Source organism: Acromyrmex echinatior, unplaced genomic scaffold, assembly GCF_024713525.1.
Source record: "Acromyrmex echinatior isolate Ae372 unplaced genomic scaffold, ASM2471352v2 Scaffold22, whole genome shotgun sequence".
In the NCBI taxonomy this organism is placed as follows: domain Eukaryota; kingdom Metazoa; phylum Arthropoda; class Insecta; order Hymenoptera; family Formicidae; genus Acromyrmex; species Acromyrmex echinatior.
The window spans coordinates 421,579-446,507 of NW_028259056.1; the positions used below are offsets into that span (position 1 = coordinate 421,579).

The 24,929-nt window shown below is 34.8% G+C and overlaps 1 protein-coding gene and 1 long non-coding RNA gene across 11 annotated transcripts; one reads left to right on the forward strand and one right to left on the reverse strand.

Moving 5' to 3' along the window:
• Window positions 1-3,360: 3,360 nt before the first annotated feature.
• Window positions 3,361-7,128, reverse strand: LOC147906537 (uncharacterized). Of its 4 annotated transcripts, XR_015548380.1 has the most exons (6): window positions 5,575-6,116; window positions 5,133-5,480; window positions 4,307-4,608; window positions 4,006-4,109; window positions 3,832-3,901; window positions 3,361-3,485 (listed from the first exon to the last, which is right to left on the reverse strand). It is a non-coding gene; the product is annotated as an uncharacterized LOC147906537 (long non-coding RNA). The 4 variants fall into 4 exon arrangements; XR_015548381.1 differs by lacking the exons at window positions 5,133-5,480; window positions 5,575-6,116 and adding an exon at window positions 6,965-7,128; XR_015548378.1 differs by lacking the exon at window positions 5,133-5,480 and having other exon boundaries at window positions 5,575-6,113.
• Osbp (oxysterol binding protein) lies at window positions 6,251-24,286 on the forward strand. Of its 7 annotated transcripts, none has more exons than XM_087416440.1 (11): window positions 6,251-6,858; window positions 10,825-10,890; window positions 14,060-14,265; window positions 15,871-16,166; window positions 16,773-16,965; window positions 19,343-19,635; window positions 19,742-19,977; window positions 20,073-20,349; window positions 20,515-20,894; window positions 21,610-21,830; window positions 21,908-24,286. In XM_087416440.1, exons 1-11 carry the CDS (start codon window positions 6,731-6,733, stop codon window positions 22,048-22,050), a joined length of 2,439 nt encoding a protein of 812 aa, XP_087272566.1. In that variant the 5' UTR covers window positions 6,251-6,730; the 3' UTR covers window positions 22,051-24,286. The 7 variants fall into 7 exon arrangements, with proteins under 7 accessions (XP_087272566.1, XP_087272567.1, XP_011057030.2 ...); XM_087416441.1 differs by having other exon boundaries at window positions 15,877-16,166; XM_011058728.2 differs by having other exon boundaries at window positions 15,913-16,166.
• Window positions 24,287-24,929: the final 643 nt, after the last annotated feature.

The following is a 24,929-nucleotide window of genomic DNA, read 5'->3' on the forward strand; positions in this document are numbered from 1 at the left end:
AAGGACGGTATTCATAATCCGTTCTTATTTCAAGACTATCTTAAGTAAAGTCTTAAGACGCTAATACAGCCCTCTAATTGGTTCGTGACTTCTTAAGACTGTAATTAAGACATAATTAAATCTTGAATGTAAGATTTGACTATGAATATCGCCCTAAATCATAATTTTTGTATAACAATTACTTTTTACTCTTTTACATATTCGAAAATCCTTTTCTAGGATTAAAGTATACGTATTGATGCGTGCTGTGAGGTGAAGTTTATGCTGAGAATGACAAAAAATTTTTTTTAAGATTTCAATTTCGCAATTTTTTGTCGTTTTCGACAAAAATTAATGCGTGCATGGCGTAACCATGTACGTAAACCTTGAGATATGCTGATGAAAAAAAATATGAGTAATATTTTTTTTTATCAGCATATCTCAAGGATTACATACACGCCATGCACGCATTTATGCCGAAAACGACAAGAAAGGGAACGTCTCCGACGGTTCTCTTGTTAGTGCACCAGTTCAAAAAGTGCAATAAAAAACAGATCTATGATATGATTGGTGACTACATTTATATGGCTCGATTTACGCCGATGTATGGCTAATCACAGGATACGGTCAATGCGATGTTACAAAAGCAATGTTACTCTAAAGCGTTTTTTGACTGGTCAATTCGTAAAATTCTTTTTTCTAATTGACAAACATTTTAAAGAATTTATAATGAAACTTTGACCGCAGCCAATAGTCGCGTACAGCAGATCCGTGGAGCTCGCTGCTATTGGATAATATAAAAGGATATACCAATGATAGCGAGCGTTTATGAATCCACTCCGCAACAATTGAATCTGTTGAACGCAATCATTGTCATTCCATTCTTCGGAGGAATAGCTATGATTGGCCAATTTTATAACATTGATGTAATAATAACTTCAGCCACAGACTTGTATAAATAGACTGCCAATTTCGCCTTCCTGTTTGAAAACAGCGCTGGGCAACGCCATATTTGAGTTCTCACACACATATAAATGACTATGTTTAATAGAAAAAGCAATTTTGTAACTGTTATGTGAAATTCGTGAATATGATTTGTTTTATACATTTAGGCTGGCATTTATAGTCGATTCAAAACGTCTTAAGTAATATCTTGCTGCGGCCCTCTGATTGGTTCGTGACTTCTTAAGACCGTACGTAAGATGATTTTGAATATAAGATTTGATTATGAATACCGACTTTAGATCCAGTGAGAAACTAAGGGCAAGACCATCATATAAGAATTTTACAACAATTATAAAGCTGATGCTTTTTTTGCTGAACGCAGCCAATTACATGACCAGCCAAATTCACACGACACTCACAGACAGGCATACATATGCATATGGAAACTAACAAAGACAGCTCGGAATCAGATTCATCTCTTTCTATCACATTGATCAGCAGTCTGTTTATATAAGTCTGTGACTTGAGTATAAATAATCGAGCCATATAAACGTAGTCAATCTGAAGATAATGAAGAACTTTTGCGCTATTTTGGTATATTTAGAGCTGTAATATCTCCGGCACACCAGCGCGGTGTCGCGCACGACACGCGATATCCAATGAGTATATAACTTTGCCGATATTCTCATTCTAAAAGTACTGTCATTGGATATCGCGTGTCACACGCGACTAATATCGCGCCATTTTACAATTTTTGCAATAGTAACAAGATATTAATTGCTAAAAATTGTCGAAAATGATCTTTAATAATTTTTTACTCAAATACTATCAACTTTATAGAAAAATTGCAAGAGATGAAAATTGTTTATTTTCTTCTCATAGAATTCTACAAATTTTTTTAGAATTTTTTATTAACTTTCTAGTACTATCAACATGAGAAAATTAACATTTTGATATCTTAAACATTACAAAAAATTTTACATTCTAGATGCGAATGTCTCGAGCTACACAATTGTGCAAGATCATATTAGGTGTTGGAATTAATTCGTAGCGTTTTACAAGTGATGGGAAGTACTTTCATTAATGTATTTTTTAATGCTCATGTGAAATAAATAACATTCTTTCATTAAAAAACGCTACGAATTAATTCCAACACCTAATATTTTTTAACATATTTACAAGAAACTAAATGAAGTATTTATGCTGAAAAACTTCTCATAAGGAGAATGTTGTTATTGTGTTTTTACAGGCACACAAAAGAATATTAAGAAGCACGGATTGGAAAATTAGAAAAATTTGTCAGAATTGAGTTTAAGCGATAACAATATAAAAATAATAAAGATTATTTTTATTGTTACTGAGGAGATAAATAGTAAGGCTTAAATATAATCTTTTCTTTTTTATTATTATTCAAATTAACAAGTGATACAAGAAACGAGAATGTATATCCTATTATTTTCCTTCGTTAAAATGTAAATTTTAACTCCCTGTATAATTTTTGTTTCCATATTTATTATGCATTTAGCGACAGAAGGAAATATATAACAACAATGTAAGCACTTGTCGTGATTTCGCGTATTTTCATGCATATTAATTATAAGTCGTAATGCTGATAGGAAAGATGTATGTTATGACATTCGAGGTATATTGCGACTTGTAATGATTATCATACAAATGAATAAACATTAACGAATGAACGCGGAAGAATTTATTATCTTTATTTAGAGTCCATTATTAAGACTAGTAATTGCGTTGTTTTCAAACAGCCTATAATTTAAATATCTCAGGGATTAAATGGCGTGGGTACATTAGCGACACGCTTAAATAACGTGTAAATAAGATATAATAAAGTAATACATGTTTTAGTGGAACAGTATAATATTATGAAGAGTAACATTAAATTTTGCTAGTGACACGCTTTATTGTTGTATGCAAACAAGCAACAATTTACAGAGTTATCACTAATTTAAAGCACGTTAATTTTTGTATTAATTATATATTTCTTGTGCTCTATAAAATAAAATCATTTTGATGATAGTGTTGTTCATAAAAAGTAAAATTATAATTTGTAGTATTATCGCAAATTTAAACATGTACTGCATGAATTATGCATACATACATATGTATATATAACTTTGGCCAAAATATTAGATACTTAAATATGTTGAGCTAGAACTTTATTCTTGCATTAGAAAAAAGAAACCAAACAAACATGTGAATTAATTATAGCAATTTAAAAATTTATAGTGTATATAAAGAAACAATACTATATGATATATCACAGAATACATATATCTTTGGTAACTTTTGCATAATACATATCTTTGTTTATTAAAGATCTGTTGTCAGGTATTGATCTATTAATTCTTTCTTCATAATTGATATGAGATCATTCGTATTATGTAGTTGTTGTAGAATTTCTTTAAGAACAATTAATTCTTTTTTTAATTTTATTTTTTCCTGTTTCAATTCTAAAATTTTCTGTTTAATATTCTCGGACGTTGTTGACTTCTTTTTTAAGAAATTAATGGTTGTGTTCATAAACCGTGATTTTTTTACACCTAAATAATATAAAAAAAAGTTAATTAAACAATGATATTAATTGAAAATGTTAAAGGAATGAAAAACAGTGAACAGTGTTAACAGTGTTAAATTATTTTAATCGTTTATCAACATTACAACTGTCGAAATGAAATACAAAATTTTCTGATGTATTATAGAGAATTTTGTATTTGATTTTGACAGTTTTGATGCAAATTATAAGCAATTTACTATTAACACTTTGCGCACTGTTTTCTGCACTGACTACTAATGTTTTTCTTTAATATTTTTGAACAATTTGTTAGCAGGAGAGTCTATTTTTCATTTTAATGATATTAATACATTTTATTAAAAAACTTTGTATACCTTTTGAATGATTTGCAATATAATCCTCTGTATCATGTAAAGATAATGCACATATTGTTTTATCTTGTTTCTGTAAATAGTAAAGTAAAATACAATAACTTAAATCTATGTTAATCTATATTTATAAAAAATAATACATTAAAATGCATGCCTAAATAAATCTTATATGCATACCCAATTTTCCTTATTTTTAATTTGATATACAATATCAAATTGTGTGATGAAACAATTGTTTCACATTTATTTCCTTTAGTATTTTGTTGCATAAAGCACTTTTTCTGTTTTAAAGAATTATTTATTTTATTGTCTTGTTATGAATGTGTTTTATTTATTGAAACTTATTAATTAAAAAGAAATAATAAATTTATTAATTCATATTTTTAAAATAATTAACAAAATGATGATAATTAAAATTTGTAAGACATCTCATTTTTATTATTTTCAATTGGATGTATGTTACTATTTAATAGCATACGTAATTGCATATTCTGCTTATTTTGTTGAACAGGAGAATGTATTTCATATGATGTCATCATTCCAAGCATCAAGTGAAAATACTTCATCTTCTTTTTCTTCAATATTAGATAAAGCAAATGAATTCGAAGTTTTATCATAACTTGGAGTCATATTTGTAAATTCATCTTCCGAAATATCTCTTAAAAAGTATTCTTTTTCAGATAACTACAAATCTTTTGGTGATCCGCCACCTGTTCCCATCATGTAAATCTTGTGTTTTGCAATCTTTTTTAAGGTATTAGCCTTCCAGTCTCTCCATGTCTAGAAAAAATATGATGATAGCAATAAATAATAATTTTACACAATTACACTGTTTAAAGGTCAACTCAAAAGTAGAGATGTACAAACTGCTCGAATTTGTATTCGAATAATTTGCATATCTCTATTTTTATAGGTGCGTTCGGCAATGTAAATCTGAGATGCGAGCTAGCAGATGGCGAGCTTGATCTTCGAGCAATCTGAGTGCCAAGAATTAATTTCGAACGCTACAAAGCTGTAAACTATCCTGTAAGATTAGATTATAAAATGAAATTGTTTATTTTTATGAATAAATAAAAAATACCCTATTAATTGAAAATTTCTTTTGCTTTACTAGTAACTGATAATAGTCTTATATACTAAAAATAGACATTAGACATGAATATAGCAGACTCATATGCAAGGTGTGTTTTCTTAAAAGAAAATACTACATTGCAAGATAAATGCAATTTATAAGTTATATCACTTGATTTATATTCGTTAGAATCTTTAATATATTATAAAGAGGAAAAGAATTAAAAACTTACTTTCCTCATTTATTATTATACATAATGTACATCAATTTCTATTTAATAGCATTATCATAAATATATAAGTTGTGAATTTAATTTAGGCGCGAAAATCTGCATTAGCTAGTAAAGAGCGAACTCTGCGAGCTCGGTCTTTAAATCAGGAGTGGATCGAGTAGCTCAATTGGTTCTAGAAATGAAGTGAAAATTACAAAAGTGAACAAATTCATTAGAATATTCATAATTTAATTGGTCAACATCTAGTAATCATTGCTCACTTTCACAATTTTCATCTTATTTCAAAATACACAATCGAGCTCCTGATGTACTTAAAAAAAGATAATAATTTTTCCCAAAATTCACATCCTAAAAATATTTTAAAATATAAATATTTAAATATTGAATTCGCATGACATATATAAAAACAAAACTTATAAGAATATTATTTATAGAAACATACTTGTAAGAAATACGATTAATAATCATAATTACTTATAATTTTTCATTTATTTTCCTTGTTATATCTTAAACGATCACGATCAAAGTCAGGGTGCTGTTCCATAAATTGTATCAATATTTCCTTCTGTTTTTCCGTAACATTCATTCTATCTCCATACAATTGAAACGTTAGCTCTCGAATAATTCTGGCTCACTTTTGGAAATACAATATAATTCTGGACAATAAAGCGATTGCGATAGAATGGGATAGAATTCAAAACTTTCTACCATTTTCTACAATTAAGGTTATGCTACATGTTCAATCGCACTCGCATCTGTAATTTTCATTCCAGTGAGCCTAGGGATATCGCATTTTCACTATGTTCATAGCCAATTGCGTGTATTTTTTCATATGAGATGAAAGTACGAGAGGTGAGAAAAATCGACAAAGATATAGGCTGCATTCCATTTCACGCATGATGCGCATGATACATCATTTACCCTTGTTTTCATTCAGTGAATAACAGCAGTCACACAATCGATCCTCAGTTTCGGTCGTATCATATGGCTGCTTCACTTAAGAGGGGATACCCAATCAGAATAAATATCAGACTGCCAATCAGGAACTCGGACATCAATGTTGGGTCTCTTTATATAGGACTCTATGGAGGACATATCGCATCCATCAATGACGATGGTAACAAGGGTTAGGTTAGGTTAGGTGAGCCGTCAGTGAGAAACGTGGCGTGTGACTTGTGAGTCGTGGCGGCCGTGGCTCGTCGAAGAGAGGAAAGGAAGGTGTTGAATCATCGGCAAGAAAGAGAAGCTTCCATAGTAGAGTCTACCAGTGATCGACCGTCTTGACAATTGACAGCATCGACTACGGTCTGCATACTACACTACACCTGTGCTCGAACGAGTCCAAACGAAACGAAACGAAACGGAACGAGTGAAGAAGAGAGTAGCAGAAGAGCAGCGGGCTGATTGGGAGGGGAAGGAGAGCAACCCCCTTTTCTTCTCCTTCCACGAGGAATTACCAAAAGGCAAAATGGTGGCGCGGTACAACGCAGACGTGTGATGTGCAGGCAGATATCAGCTCGCATCGCTTTCGTATCAGGGAGGTGCGAGATACGCGAGCGTAACCTGCGTGACCTGCGTGACCTGCGTGAGCACGCAGTATGGGCGACCCGAAGAGTCAGCACGGCGCGCAAGAGATGAAAGGGTGGCTTTTCAAATGGACCAACTACCTGAAAGGTTACCAACGGAGATGGTTCGTCCTGTCAAACGGCCTCCTGTCGTATTACAGGTAGTTTCCTACGTGTCGTCGGATCTGTCGACGTCGTCGACGTTAAATATGTCGCTCGCGGATCGCGAGCGTGCGCTCCTCGCCGCGTCGTCATCTAGTTACTTACATTCGCTATTTTAACTGCGCGATCGATCTCTCGACGTCTTCGTCGTCGTCGTCGTCGTCGTCGTCGTCGTCATCGTCATCATCATTATCATCATCGCCGTCATCGTCATCGCCGTCGCGCCAAGATCGCGATACGCGATGCCGTTCGTTCTTTTGACTCGGTTTCTATTCGGAGAAAAAAAAATAGAAAATGATAAGGAGAAAGGAGAGAATTCATCTATATATCTATGTCACGGTGGAGCTGCTCGCCTACTCCCCGTGTTGCGCATCGCGATTAAACTTAGGTTATGTGCGCGGAACTCTTTTCGATCGCTCTCTCGGTCAAAAATAGCCTGGCAACAGTGGCAACAGTTTACAGCTGTCATAATGAGTATTCGCGATATCTACGCGACCGACGGGATGGGGAGGGAACATACATGTGTATGTATATATGTATACGCGTCCTCTGCATCGCTGCGATTTCTGCTCTCTATGCGCGTAGAATAGTTTCGGAATTCGGCTACAGTACCTGTCAGGATCCGTCTCGTCTGTTAGGTGCTTTATTAAGCATATTAGAGATGAGAGAGCTTTTTATCCGCGGCGCATATCAACTCGACTGACGCGCGGGAAGGAGTAAATTAGCAAATCTATCACGTGACATTGTAGTCTTAGGCTCGTTTCGTAGCTCTAATTAAATAATCGTTCATTAAGCATATTTAGCGAACGTGTTTTTTTTTTCTTAAGTGATTATTTATTACTGTAAATGTTTACTTACACTTGTATGTACACTTGTATGTACACTTGTATGTTCAAAGAAATATGTATTTATCTAGTAAATATTTTTTCGGAGTACTTTCTATCTTTTTTTTCTAATTCTTAGAACTAGAAAAGGATAAAGAATTAGTTGGAATTATTATAGTTAGAATTAGAAAAAAAATAGGGAGTACTCTGAAAAAATATTAGGTGTTGGAATTAATTCGTAGCGTTTTTTAATGAAAGAATGTTATTTATTTCACATGAGCATTAAAAAATACATTAATGAAAGTACTTCCCATCACTTGTAAAACGCTACGAATTAATTCCAACACCTAATATTTACTAAAGAAAGACATATTTCTTGGAATAGTACTAAATAATAGATATTTACAGCAAATAAATATTCATTTAATTTAAAAAATTATAGTTAAATCAAATAAATTTTTGTATCAAATAAATACATGTTTGCTAAATATGTTTAATAAATGTTTATTTAGAATTATTCAAATGAATATTTATTAGAAATTAGATTTTATTAGAATTTAGTTTTTTTTTCTTTCAATGTAAGTGGAACTGAGATTATAAAATTAATTTATATTGGTAGAAACGGACATTAAAGAGCTTGGCGATAAAATACATTAGTGAGAGTGGGAGTGAGAGTGAGTGAGTGTGTGTGTGTGTGAGAGAGAGAGAGAGAGAGAGAGAAAGAGGGGGGGGAGGATCCAAATATTGGATGGGAGCATTTAGACACCTTAGACAAAATGCATATGTACATTATAAGCAAGTTTTGCGATTCTCTTGTTTTTCAATAGTATGGCATATAATTTTATCATCTAGTTTATCCAAGTAATGCTGAATTAAACGCCGTTCTCTCGAATCGTGTAATAACGTTCATCTCCTGGATTGATTTTACCTGGCTTTCAGATTTAGTATTTGTCAGCGTATTAACGTATATGTACGAAATATGCAAGAGTCATACGCGTATCGCAGGTGTAGCGTGTCGGGCAATAGTCAACGGTTACATAAAAGCGTGACAAAACTCCTTATGGATGATGTGAATACGACATTACTCACATCGCATACACTCGCTCGCGTCTACAGGATATGTCACAAAGTGCGTATAGAGGTCAATAGGAAGAATTTTTCATACAGCATAAAATAATTCACAAGTATTTTCAAATATTTCATTGCAGGATTTGAAATATTTCAAAAATTTTTCATGTTCCAGGAAATTAGAGTTTTTGGAATATTTTTTTTTTTACAATATTTGTACAATATTTCTAAAATATTTTTATGTATAATGTTTTAAAACGTTTTACAAACGTTTATGAAATACGTCTAAAATATTTTATTAAAATACTTGAAAGAATTTATCTAAATTATAAATATTTATATTCGTGTTGTGTCAATCTTGATGAATTTGAAATCGAGTCTTCTCGGAGGCTGTGTTTCAAGAATTAAGTTAAAAAATTATTCAAGATTGACAATACAGTTATTCCATGAAATGCCTTACGATTTTCTATGTGTTATCAATGCTGAATAAAGGCTAGTTCCACACAGCATGAAATATTTATATAAATCATATTTTAATAAAATATTTCAGAAATATTTTTTGTAAACGTTTGTAAGACGTTGTAAAATATTGCATTAAAATATTTCACAACGATATTTTAAAAATATTCTTGTGAAATATAAATATAAATATATATTGTAAGAAGAATATTTCAAACACTGCGATTTTTTGTATACATATTCATATTTTAGAAAGATTTCGTAAAAAATTTTTGAAATATTTTACATGTTGCAATGAAATATGTTGAAAAATATTTTTTAAGTATTTTATACTGTACGGAGTATTACACATATGATAAATTTATCAAGCCTGTCGATTGGCAATAGCAGAAAGAAATCTGAGAATCTCTCTGATCTATTTCTACCAATCTATAGTTAATTTTAATCTTTTTCTAATCCTTAGAACTAAAAGAAGATAAAAAGTAAATTAAACCGAGATTAAAGTTAATTTACACTGATAGAAATGATAAAAAAACGTCTATCTTGCAGCCAATTAACAAGCTTGAAAGATTTATCGTGCGACAAACGTATAATATTTATTATAGCTTGCTTTCTGCAATAAGCCATTATTTATGCTTGAAATATAACTCGTAAAAAATTGAACAATCACAGTCAAATGTAGGTAAGAATAGTAATCAACTATGGAGTGATCAATTTCTTACGGGTTAAGATTTAAAGACTTAGGTAATGGCTCATTGTAGAAAGCCAATTATAGCCGAAGAATGCGGTTCCGAGAACGATATAATCCTACATTACAATCCTCGCATTTGACGACGCGTCGGAGGAAGTTTATTACGTACATCTCTCTCATTTTAATGTAATTTTAAATTATGAGACTTATCGCACTTGACCGCTTATACTTGGCGCTTTGTAATTCGCAACGAATAATACTCATCCCCAGCCTGACATTTTTTTACATGAATTTCGCTCTGGCAGCCTCATTGAAATTAATAAAATGATGCAATACGAGTTTCCAAACCTTCTTGTATCTCGTGCAGTCACGTTATCTTCGCAAGTAGAGCAGCCACGTTTTTCTGACAAATGATTGCGTACCGAGAGATTGCTTTCTAGAACATTTTTTTTTTTTTTTTTTTTTTTAAATTCAATTTCAACACTCCGCTTGGCACAGTTTGTGTGATTTGAGTTTGCAATGCCTTTCTGAGGATTGTCCACTGGTACGTATATAGTACGGATCTGTTGACGTATAAGAATATTTTATTCTCAATTATTTCTGCTGTAAGGCTTTTTCTCGCACAATAACACGTGTGCACGCAAAAATCACACAGCTCGCGTTATGAACCGAATGAACTTCACGTCTCGCGTCACCGTCGACCAGTGCCGGTATGTCGGTGTTTTTTTTTTTTTCCTCCGATCTCTTGCGAACTTGGAGCGACTCGACAAAGAGAAAAGATCGTCTATATATGTTCTTGCCTACTTCTGACGGTGGGTAAAGAAAAAAAAAAATCGAGAAAACAGAACGAAATTTCGAGCAATAAGCTTTGCCACAGTGTTACACAATGTGAACGGGGTCTGTTTGTTTTATGGATTGTTTAGGGCTGAACCAACAGGGGGGCCAAAGATATCATCGCGACGCAAGCGGAGAGCTGGCAGAGCCTCCGAGTAAGTAAAAAAAGTCAAAACAAAAAAGATAAAACGAAATATGCGAAATCGCATATCCCGACTGCCCCCATCCCTTTCCGCGAGTTTGTAATTAAAAAAACAGCCTCCACGAACGTTTGTGTTCCCATTTCCCATTTTTGATACTCGATTGCGCGCGCGCGCATACACACACACATACACACATGCACGTACACAGACGCGCGTACGAATACGCACACATACACATTATGTAACTTTACATCTTTTCGTGCAATTTCAATTTATTGATGGCCTTAATAAAAAAAAAAATCTCGCTTTCTCCACGATTTCACCTACCTGAGGCCATATTTTCGAAAAATACCGCATACGAAAATACTATAGTATATGTCACGTATATTATATAATATAATAGATTTCCCTAATATTTTTGTATACGATATTTTTGAAAGTAAGACCTTTGTAACATGTCAGCGGTTGTATTACGTATTATCTTACGTATTACGTGTCAATATGAAAATTAAACGTTTCCTCGTAATATACGCTAAACCATGCTAAACGTAACACTTGTCACTTGTGTTCTCTATTATCCTTTTTCATTTTCTTTCTTTATCTCTTCTTATTTTTCTCTTTCTCTCTCTTCATATGTGCGAGTATGTGTGTGTGAATGTATATAATACAATCGTGTGCAATGAAATGTACCGCTTTTTTATGTTGTGTTCTTTATCGTGCGAGGAAGTTACGTTCGTCCCAGTCGAGTCTCGTCTTATTGTTCACTTTTTGTTCACTTTGTCACTGTCTCATGCAGTCACTGTACATCTAACTGCAATCGTTGTTGAATCGACAAGATATAGCTGTTACCGGTATCTTAGATTAAACGGTTTTATTTTTCTTGCTCTTTTGGATGAACGCGGTCGAAAGTTCTACCAATCGCGCAGAAGGAATTAATTACAGATTAATTTTACGTTTTTCTTTTTTCTCCGAATGCGATCGATGAACTGAACGATTTTGTAATCTTTGTCGAGTAATTTCCTCCTTTTCTCTTGATTGAATAATTTTCCTTTCTTTGTAGTTGGATTTATATCGCCTTCATTTTTCTCTCTTCATACAGGATATTTTTAATAACTCGACTTATATATATATATATATATATATATATAAAACACACACACACACAGAGGGCGCTTCCTTTTAACAATGAATTTTTGCATACATTAATCCGTTTCTCTTTAATAAAAGTACGAGTGGCGGATGCGTGTTTCGATATCTCCTAAGTGAAAGTTTAATCCGAACACATTAGAATCTTTGAGTTGAGGAAAACTATCTTCGGAATACCATGCATAAACATCGTGAATGGTCAAGTAGGAAAAATCGGGTCAATACATCACTGCTGAATAAACTGAATTTTATCAACACAGCCATCAATTCACATCGTATCAATTCACGGTAAATCGAATTCAACAATAACCTCCTGCCCTTTCAATGAATTGTGGAGACTATTTTGTCGTATTTTTATGCAGATTTCATCACAAATATTCACCAAAGATTACATAAATAACGAGATTATGCGCAATACTGTAAGATTATTATCTTGGTAAATAAATGCACGCAAGTATCTCGAAACACGTTTTCGCCAATGTATACTTGAACGTTATACAGAGTGTTCTTAAATAGATTGATGGACTTTGACAGTGTGCAGTTTTACTCGCTTTGGATGGAGAAAGATTATGCGATCGTAGTTGACATACATATATCGAAACTACATTCCAAATTACAAACACCTTTCTATTTACGTAGAATTTTGTTAGAATTTCTCAGAGACTCGTGATTTGTTCGTAAAATGGAGCACGATCGTTCTTTTTAAATCGATTGTTAAAGCTACTCTTTTGCACGTTTTACATTGACTAACTCTTCGTCTTTTTCTAGTTCTAAGAATTCACAAAAGATACAGAAGAGTAGAAGTTGAATCGCGATTAAAGTTAATCTACATTGAGAAAATAGAAAACAGACAATTAGAATCTCGGTTTAATTTTTAGAATTGGAGAAAAAGATAAAGAGCAAAAATTGAGATTAAAATTAATCTTATGTTAACCGAATCAAGCCTTATAGATTCAAATGCCGATTAGTAGATAAATATGCATCTTTTTTCCGACCTATATTATAGATTCGTCACTATTTAGTGCAACGATAGATCAGTTTGTCAGATTGCAATGAGCATCATTATTATAAGACAAAGATACATTCTTTATACATTCTTTGCGAAGTAAAGTTCTTTACTGCAGGCGAAAGGCGTTGATTCTGGAAAGAAAAATTTTCAGACTAATCACACTAATCGTGATGATCGCATGATTTTCTCTTTTCATCCACGCACGGTGCGGGCGAGTAGAGTATAAATAAATACACACCCGAGAGCTCAGCGATCCATTTCGAGGACACCCTGTACAGCCTGTACACGATTCCGAGCATGATTTTTTTTTCTTTCTTTTTTTTTTTCTCTTCCACGCGGAATCATGATTGTTGCGTGTTCGATTAACCCGAGTGACATCACGTGCATGATCCGATTGAGAGCTGTCCTACCCTCCTCCCCGCTCCACCGGTATTCGGACAGTCGTTTCGTACGACGGAGAATATCCTATCCTCCCATGGATTGCTCTTGACCGACAACCGCGAGTGTGACAAGAGGCACTCATCTATGTGGACGTGTCGCGGGATGGGGGAGCAGCCGGATTCGTAATAAGGCCTATACGGGATGGTAATGGGATCGTTAAATCGCTTCCATCGGCTGCGTAATCGAGTGTTTAGTTTCCTTGGATTACGCTGATAAGTCCATATTTTTTCTATGCTAATAACTGTTCCTCGCCATCCTATCCGTCACTCACCACTCCGTCTCTCTCGCCAAGTCAGAAATATGGTGTCACAGATTAACGCAGACAATCGTTGCTACATATTGTTATGCTTTTCTGTTTTTCTGTTTTTTTTTGTCTTTTTTTTTTTGAGGGGGAGGGAGAAGTGGTCGCTTGGATGAATCTTGTTCACGGCCGAATCGTCCGGATCGTCGTTAATTAAAAATCGAGTCCGTCCCTCCCGATTGCAAACTCACGTCTGTCTTTCTCTGTGTCATTCGGCAATCTCGGGGCGACCTGAGAGGGACGGGTACCTGAGACTGTTGCGTCTCCGTTACTCCCTGTTTCAGAAATCCCGCGGAGATGTCTCACACTTGCCGCGGGACGATTTCCTTACACGGGGCCTTAATACACACGGTGGACGCCTGCACCTTCGTCGTGAGCAACGGCGGCACGCAGACCTTCCACATCAAGGCGTCAACCGAGGTAGAGCGGCAGCAATGGGTCACGGCTCTCGAGCTAGCAAAAGCCAAGGCTATCCAAGCGATGGAATCTGGTTTGTACGATTGTACAATAGATCGTGCCTGTGTATTGCGTAAACCTGTCGTTTTTTCGGTACATCTAGGTGCATCGAAATTTTCTGGATGCTTTTTTCCATCTATTTAAAGGGAGCCTAAAGTCGTCCGCTTTATCAATTCAGGAGGAAACACAAACTTCACAAACGTACAAATTTTCTAATTAACTAATTCTTTATATTAATTATCTAAGTCTAATTCTAGGAACTCAATATTTGTTTGTTCACGTAATTCCTAATATGTAATTCGCGAATCAAGATTGTTTTATTATATACGTTCAAATGGGTATGGTATATAAAGCAAATATAATATTTATATGAATCGGCGAAAGTCGACGCTGAAAGCTGACGCAGCTAACAAAAAGTAATTTTCCAACTTTTTTTAAATATAAATTTTTAATATAAATTCAGTTGGTTGGATTGCATTATCGTTTATACTTTAAAAGAGAATTTTTAAATCTGTGTATAAAAGCAGTTAGAAAAATATTTATTTTACATGTTTATTATAAAATATAAACGGTAATATAAGGCGACTTTAGGATTCCCTTAATCTTTCTTTTGCAATCTGAATCTTTTTCAGCATAAGTGAAATTGTATTCTCAGATTTCTTCGTCATTTTTACTGAACTTTTAATAATAATGATTTTTATAATAATGATTTTAACATTTAGTAAAAAACTTATTTAGTAATGTAATAGAGATGTTGAAAAATAACTTTGAAGTTTTTCATATTTTTTTGAAAGCCTAAAACAATGAAAAAAAATTGGATTGGATAAAAAAAACCCAGATTGCAGATGGATGGAATAAAAATATATGATATATTGCAAACAGAGAGTTAAATTAATAACTGTGGAAGATTAATGTCTGCAAATAGTTTTGCTTAAAATAATTTGATGCAGAGAAAGTTAAAATGTAATAAAATTTTCATTTTGATAGATTCGTCAGTTAGAAACTATGATTTTATAAACATTTAAAAAGGTTTTAAAATCGATATATATATATATGAACCATAACTTGAAAATTTTTGTTAAATAAATTTTAATAAGCTAAAGTATTTCTCTATATGTATATACAATATTCGTATATTAGCAGTTTAAAAAATAGATGTAGTAATCAAATTCAATTTATTTCTTAAAGAGAGTCAATATATTTGTTACGAATAGATTTTAACTTTATTAATTAATATTTATGAATTAACCTTCAGGAAAGGCTTATCTTTTTTATTCTCTTTATTTATTAAGTGTTCAAGAGATTGAAAAATATCCTGTGTAAAATGTAGAATTCAGAATTAATGTGATTTATGTATTTTAGATATTATAAAACTCGAATTGCAAAGTTAATATTAAACTTTGAGATTTTTTTGTGAATTTGAATCAACCGTTACACACAGTGTTAATAGAATATTCTGTTGTATAATTAATTTAATGAACGTTTTTACATCTATTATATAGATTATTGTGTGCGTGCGTGCGTGCGTGTATAATTAATGAATTTGATTTGCATCACAAACGACTGCAATACCGATACGATGATTATACATTTGCATAACTGTCGTGTTGCATCTATTTTTTTCTTATATATTATTGAGCTTTAGTACTTCGGCGACGTTATGCGGCGAAATCTCTTTTAGAAGAAGAGGAGGAGGAATATCAAGATAACGACAATCAAAACGTAGAAACTGCGTCTGTGATTAAGGATCTAACGCGACGATTGGATGATCTACAAGCGTGCAATGATTTGATGCTTAAGCAGGGATCTGGACTCCAACGAGCTTTATCCGATTTGGAAATGATAGAGCCTCCGTCCCCCGAATTAGCAGCGAAATTCAAGATCGTCAGCGAACGAACCACACTTTTCCGAATTGCGGCGAATGCTATGATTAGTGTAAGTTCAAACCAAATGATAATTTGCAATATGACGCAAAGTATCAGCGAATGATGCTTTTTGTTCTGCATTTTTCTCAATGTCAAGATATCAACAATCGTGACTATAGTAACTTTTTAATACAGCAACATTAAGCCGTCAAAATCTTTAAATATTCTTAAAAAAATCAAGTCAAATTAAGAGGATATCGCATGATGTGTCTAAGTAATGCTTTGAAAGATGATGACATTAATTTGCCATTATTTTACTGGACTTGCTGAATAAACTGTTGAACTTGTTTTGTGAACATCTCGTAAATCTTATCGTATTGATATTATATGTATATATAGCATGACTGAGCGTGATTCATCCAACGAGTGACAAGAGAAGGGGGAAATCTCGAGAATACAGTTAGTAATTAACTTTTTATATGAATGATACGTTCAAAGTCTACGTAGAAATTCGCAAGATTTGCAGAGAGCAGAGTTCAATTCTCTTGCCAATCAGAGTTGTCTCATTCACGAAATTGCCCTCGACATTGGCATTCTCTCTATTGATGCGATTTATCACCAATGTGATCTCACACAAAACGCAACTTATGACAACAGATTGAACATGTTGTTGCAGACGAGCAGCGATTACTTGCAACTAGCCCAACAACAAGAGCCTAAGTGGAAAAAGATGCTGCAGCACGAGCGTGATCAGAAAGTACGGATAGAGAAAATGGTCGAGCAGTTAGCTAGGCAACATTCCCACCTGGAGGAAGCCGCGCAACATGCGATTCCTTCAGCGACGCCTGCGGGAGGACACAGACCTTCACGTAAATAAATTGATTTCTATTCTTTTCGATTTCGTTTCGTTAGCATGTACTTGTGGCGCATTTTTAATACTTTTACTGTCATATTATTGCTTAAAAGCACCAAATTTTATTTAATTTTAAAAAACGATGATAATAAAATCTATTTTAATTTGTTAAACAGAATTTTGTTTGTTAATATTTAAAAATCGCTCTCTAAATATATTTTAGAGAGCTTCTTAATTATATTATTTAGAATCAATTTTTCTTTAACAAAAATAACAAGTAACAAATCATTATTAACTGATTATTATTATTATTTTTTAATTTTTTATATGTTTGTGTTACTAGCTCATAATTAAAATTTTCTCTCTCTCTCTCTCTCTCTCTATAGAAGATATCACCATCTGAACTTATCTGAAGAATAGTTTTATTATTCAAGATTTAAAAATCGAAATTAATTAAAACATTTTGAAGGGGGGAGGGGAGAGAGAGAGAGAAAGGGAGAGAGAGGGGAGGAGAAAAAGGACGTACATTAGATTTATATACATGCTGCATGCACTACGTGAAGAAATATAATAGCGGCTCTGTCGAAATTTTAATTAAATGTAAATTTTTTTTCTAGATAATGTTTTTTTTTACCACTTTTTTGTTGCATATTTAAACTAATTAAATATTCCGGCAGTTAAATGATGTCCAAAATACAATGATCTCCAGACTATAACCGGAGATTCTTTACGCAACAAAAATTATATTTTTAAATTCGTATCTCGCGTTGGCATTTAGCCGAGTTTAACCCTCACTCGAGTCTGCATTTTATTTATCTTTTTTCTTTCTCATATAAAAAAATAATATTCGTAACGTGGAAGCGGGAATTTAAATCTCAGCGGCTGCAATCGCTTGTCCGTGTTCGCGCTAGGTGGCCTCCAGGAGGCATCGCTGCGCCGATGCAACGCGTCGCGTTATCACGTGATTACGTCAGCCGTGGTCTACGCAGATCTACGTATGTCTACGTATGCATCGTTCATCCGTAAATTCGTATACGGATTACGATTGGCGCTATACACATAGGAGAAAATAGAGGGTTTATCCGCGCCGTGTTCTCGTCTGACGTCTCCCATCCCGTATAGGTAACGTAGTAATTTTATGTATATCGTACATACGTCCGCACACGATATAGTCGGGTGTGCTGCTTCCGTCTCCTCCGAGAGTTGGAATCGGCTTAATCGGCGAGAGCTCCCGGAACGGTTGGAGCGGGTCTCGCAAATCATGCTAGTGGAGAATCGTTTTTTCTTTCCGTTATCTCCGTTAACGCGATACCCCGAGTTCCGAGCGGTGCGGACGATTTTGGTGCAGACAATAGGATGATCGGTGCGTCGAAGGTAACGAAGGATACGATAATTGCCCGAGAAAAGTACAACGAGCACATTCGCGGCTTGTTGTTGGCGTTTCATAATGATTCTCGCGGTCACCGAGAGTCGCGGAATTGGCGCGGAATCGAGAGGAGAGCGGAAATCGCGTGTGATTCGATTAGAGGGGAGTGTGCGTGTTCGTGAATCGTGTTGGTTGGATGTATCGCTTGCGATGCCTTCTTTTTTTTATCTGTGCGCACCTCGAAGAGAGAAGAAAGAGGGTGCACTCGGGACGGAGCGGAGCGGAGTGGAGTGGAGCAGAGCGGAGCGGAGCGGAGCGAAGCGTTCCTCCGCAACGCCGCGCCGCGTCGCGTCAGTTTGATTGAACGAGCAATGAGCAGTAAGCGGGTCACAGGCCGGAGCGCTGCAGAGCGTTGTGCCGCTGTCCGACCGCGCGGCGGCACATTCGATTCGATTCGAGGCGAGGCGAGGCGACGCGAGGCGACGCGAGGCGACGCGAGGCGACGCGACGGAAACGGGAGTCTGGAAAGGCAAAGGAGGGTGGGCAGAGCCGAGCTCGAGCGGTTCGGTTTATCGGTCGCGCGAAATGAACCCCAACTCTCGAGACGGATCCACGCGGTGGTCTTGCCGCGCGGGGCTCGCGGGACGTCATATCGATTCTTTATTACGCGATACGATCTCACGAACGCGAACGCGAACGCGGGTGACTCGCGTCAACTGGCGTAACTTGGTCGCGCATGCCGTCGCGTCGTAATTTACACGCGCCTTTTCCTACCGAGTTTCACGTCATTCTCAACGACCAACAACTCGATTTCGTCGCGCTGCGCCGAGATAAATACTTGATCCTTATCTCGATGCTTATCCAGACGACTTTCGTGCGATCAGTGACGACTTTGTGCAACATTCCGCGTTCACGTGTTCCGTCCAATTTTTTACCCGTCCCAGCTTGGAATTTCTACGCGACATTATACCTCATTCCGCGTTCGCGTCACTTGTCGCTTGTCAAATGGAAAATTATCACTTTGCAGATCCCGCAATTACAACGTCACCGTCGGAGGATGAAGAGGATAACGCTGAATTTTACGACGCCCAAGAATCAGACACTTTCACACTAACTGTACCCATCGCCACGAGCAATTCCATTTCTCATGCGAGAGATCGCACCGATTCCCAAGGTAGCGACGATGGCTCTAGTTCAGAGGGAGATCCAACGCCCTTGCCTGTCTCTGATTCCACTGGAACCGATTCCTTCCTTATTGTGACCGATTCCACTGCTGCGCAGACTCTCTCGGCTGTTAGAATCACCAACGATCTGGATATTGTAAGCAAATTACATTCTTTCTCTTCTTTCTTCCTCTCGAGTAAAATGATACGTAACGTAGGATGTAGATATGTTTTTTTTTATTCTATAACACTCTATAACATAGGCAAGCTGGCGATCCAATAATGACAGCAGCAGCACCGGGATGACCACCATTTCAAAACGGAAACGAAGGACCAGGGTACCTGACAAACCAAACTATCCTTTGAACCTATGGAGTATAATGAAAAACTGCATTGGCAAAGATTTGTCCAAAATTCCTATGCCGGTCAACTTTTCTGAACCGCTCAGTATGCTTCAACGATTAACAGAAGACTATGAATACGCGGATATTCTTGATAGGTATAGTAGTATATATAAATATTTTTACTTGCGTCTTACTATACAAGTAAAATGATGATTGACGTAATTTTTTTTGCTTGTTTATATATAAATAGGGCTGCAGAATGTACAGATAGTTATGAACAGATGGCTTTTGTAGCCGCGTTCACTGTGTCTAGTTACGCTACAACCGCCGCTAGAACGGGAAAGCCTTTTAATCCTCTTTTGGGTGAAACTTACGAATGCGATCGTACGGATGATCTTGGATGGCGCGCGATTTCAGAGCAAGTGTCTCATCATCCGCCTATGCTAGCTCAACATTGCGAAGGAAAGAAATGGCGATGTTGGCAAGAGTTTACAATGGCTTCTAAATTTCGTGGAAAATATTTGCAGGTACAATATGATACATTTGAAAAGACATACCGATTATACAATACATATCGCAAATAATCACTCAATCTCGTCGTCAAATCAAATTACGCGCATTGTTCTTGAATCATGGTTCTTCCTAAATATAACCATTTTGAAAATGGAATTTTGTGATTTTGCTTGACTTAGGTGATTCCTTTGGGTACTGCTCATTTAGAATTTAATATTGGCCAGCATCATTACACATGGCGAAAAGTCACTACTACGGTACATAATATTATAGTCGGAAGATTGTGGGTCGATCAGAGTGGCGATATGGATATTGTAAATCATAAGGAAGGTATCAAGTGCCATTTAAAGTACATACCGTACTCGTACTTCTCGCGAGACAGTCAGCGCAAGGTGAAGGGCATAGTCATGAATTCCAACAAGGAAGTCAAGTGGGTAGTGCAAGGTACATGGGATTCAAAGATCGAAATAGCACCGGTAATCAGCACGTCTGGCACACCCGATAATCCAGTTTATAAAACAGGCCCTTATATATTAGCTTGGAAACGACGTATGCCTACGTAAGTATATAGCAATAATATCCGTGTAAAAATTAAACCTGTTTAATTATTTCATTTCTTAAAGTTATATATAAATTTTATATCGTCACACACACACACACACACACACACACACACACACACACACACACACAGAATATATATGTATCGACAACTTTTTCCAATAGAATTAATTTTCATGCTGAAAAGTCTCAAAACAAAAATCGATTGAAAAGATCTTTAGAGAGGAGGGCATAACTTTTTTCACGACCGTTCAGGAATCATTTTATTTCTGCACTTTCTTATGTATTTTTCTTTGTGAAAACCGAAAATGATGATGACAGTGACGTTACACTGAAAAACAAAATTGTTACGCTTATGCGAAATAAAGTTAATAATTTCCTTATTGACATCGTTACGAAATCGCTATCAATTATGCTTCGGTCATTTAAAAATTAATTCTTGAATCAATAACTGTGAATTAGTTTTTAAATTATTCAAGTATAATTGACAATTTCAACGATGTAAATGAGGATTTTAGTCTTTATTTCAATATATCAATTTTTTTCTTGAGTATAGGGCTCTTATAATTAATTAATAATTTTCGATTAAATTAATAAATAAAATGATCTCCGCACAATCGCGAAATAATAAAAATTGTACCCTCCTCTTTACTTGTACATAATATCTTAAAAATATCTGAAATATATTTCAATATTTAAATATAATATTGCAGCGAAGACTCTGAGAAATATTATTCATTCACGGAACTAGCGTGTCAATTGAACGAACCAGAAGAAGGTATAGCTCCAACAGATTCTCGATTGAGGCCTGATCAGCGGTTAATGGAGGATGGACGGTGGGACGAAGCCAATGCAGAAAAATTGCGTTTAGAAGAAAAACAAAGAGCTACTAGACGAGCTCGCGAGCATGATTGCGAAAAGGCTACAGCACAAGGTATGTTTGTTTGTATGATTAAATTGTGAAAATTAAGCTCCTCTTTTATGCTTATAGAATTTTGTATTTTTCCACAGGATTATCTTATGAGACATATGAACCTTTATGGTTTAGAAAGAAGCAGGATCCATACACGGATAGCCGTTGTTTTGTTTATAACGGCGAATATTGGGATCATAAAAGCAGAGGTGACTGGTCACGATGTCCAAACATATTTTAGTTCGTTGTATAGATAGATTCGATTGCAATAACTGTGTCACATACAGTGCGTGAAGAAGTTTTGGATCGTTTAAAAGTGACGATAGCCGAGATTAAAAGTCGTGATTGCTCGTGGTCGAGATTTAAATGCTTATGAAATAACGTTGACGTGATAATGGGATTGTTACGGGATGTGGTTTAGCAATTAATTCTTCCAATGAAGTGGACGAAACTTGTTGGCAACTCTGACATATGCAATTTGTACTTGCATGTCATCGCCTTCGCTATTCTTTTCTACCTCTCTCCCTTTCTTTCTCCCCTTTTTCTTCCCTGTCTTTCCTTTTGTCTCTTTTTTCGAAGCTAATATCTAATCCCCTCAACATGATATTTTATTAATGCGCACTTGCTATTTTTTTTTAAGATTTTGTGCTGAATTAATGAGTAGCCAATCTTGAATTTTTGCGTTTATTACATTAGCTATACGTAGGAATTCGTAAAAATATCGAAGCTCTAGTAAATCGAGAATGAATTCCGAATATGTCATTACTTTAGCCATCAAGATTGTAATAAGACTGTGAGAGGATAAAAAAATTTTTGTCATTGAAGAGGAAGGATTTCAAATCAAGTTTTATTTTATAATATATTCAGTATTCTCAATTTATGTTTAGGTAAATATGAATCTAATTTTCTAGAAAGAATTTGAACTAAACTTTTACCGAAAAATCGCGATCGATGTGCTATTATGTGTGTATATGCAAAATTCCTGTGTGTATTTCATTATTTTTAATCTATCGTAATCCATCGTTGAAAGTATTTGTATAAATACAGAGAAAGATGTGCAACGAAAATTAGAATCGAGTCAATACACTCGATTTGAATTAATATAAAACAAGATACGATGATTTCTCTCATTTATTTTTACTATACTTATTTATTTTTACAGAGGAAAAGAAAATACATCTCCATGTATTAAAAATCCAATTGATTTTTTTAATGTGTGCCAGTAGTTTTAATTTTTTTTTTTTTATAATTCTCTCATTGCGCACTTTCTACTCGATCTGATGTTACAACAAAAAAGTCTGAAAAGTGTTGTGGAAACGTTGGAAATAAATCTTGATAAAGAAGAGTATTATGAATACAAGAGGAACAGTAAAACTACATACATTGGTTTATTCAGTGATTTCGAATGCACGCGCGCAATGATTTAACGTTTTACACACGTAATAAACCGACGACGATGATGCTTCCAAGTTTGGCCAGCGTTTTTTTTTTTTTACAAGAAGTGAGAAAGAAACAGAAAAAAACTATGCCATTTCACGTCTGCACTGATTTCAAGCACGCTAGATACGCTCCGAATACTTTACCAAGAGGTATGCGATGTCACGAAAATGGAACGCCAAAAGCAAAGCGAGGCGCGAATCGAAGATTCCTAAGTGCTGCTCCGCCTGATTAAAAAAAATCAAAATCGGGTCTCTGAGCATAATGATCGTTTGTTTCTCGAAATTATCGCTGTAGCATAGAAAGACGCGTGCACATAGGCACGTGCGACTGATTTATAGCGAATGATTTGCGTATGTATGTATGTGTTTGTATGTATGTATGCCAGTATGTACATAAAGCGATTAATTGGTGAAACTTATTGTATATCCTTCTTACTTATGAGCACATAAGCCATTCCATTCGCGATATTATCAGGTACATATAAGCTGCCTTGTACAAGTATATACCTCGATAAACCGAATGGAACGACTAGCTTGCAGCCAATGTCTATAATGGTCATTACGCTAAGTCCTCTGGCTGTATTATAATTTTAATAGTTTATAATAATTGAAATTATTATATATATATATATATATATATATATATATATATATTATACACACGCCTGTATACATATAAATACAAAAATTATAAAAATAAATAATTTAACGAGATACGACGCGGTTGTGTGTGTGTGTGTGTGTGTGTGTGTGTGTATGTGTGTGTAAATGTGTTTTGTGATTGAGAGAGAGAGAGAGAGAGAGAGAGAGAGAGAGAGAGAGAGCCGAATAATGAAGCTGAATCATAGTACTTGTACATTAGCCAATTCGTGTGGGGGGAGAGAGAGAAATACAAATATGCTTCGCTACAAAGGGATATTCATTTCGTGGCGTCTCCTTTATAGCCACCTATCGTCAATCGCGTAAAAGGCCGTAATTGTATTATAAGCGACTTTTGGTTTTGTCGAATAAATTATATTGAATTAATTATATATGAAAGGACTATAAACGCGATTTGAATTAATACGGATTAATGCCCGTTCCCACCAATGTAGATTAACTTTAATTTCCATTTAACATACTCTTTAACTTTTTTTAATTTTTATGCTCGTTTCCATTAATTCTAGAAAAGAATGAAACTAGTTTACATTTCAGTCTTTTCTAGAGTCTTATAAGAATTAGAAAAAAATAAAGAATAAATTAAACTACAATTAAAGTTAATCCACATTGATAGAAATAAGCATATAACTCATCTCTTTCTAAAATTCTAAGATTAATTAGAAAAAATAAGGAATAAATTGAATCGAGATAAAAAATTAAACTACACTGGTAGAAGCAAATATTAGAAAAAGATGAAGAACGAGTTAAACTGAGATTAAAGTGATCTGCGTGGAACTTTTGGAACCAGATAGATCAAGTTTGTTACGAGAATATTTTATTGATTATAGGCTTCTTACACACATTTAGATTTATTGATTACGTTTCGTTCCTTTTTGATTCAGGAATTTTTTTGCGATACCACGCAGATCGGTAGAAAAAAATGTTTTCTTCCCGGCAGAAATTTTTTGATAAGTTGTAAAATTGATTTTTAGTATTTGTTCTGTATGATATTTGTATTAACATACATAATATACGACTATAT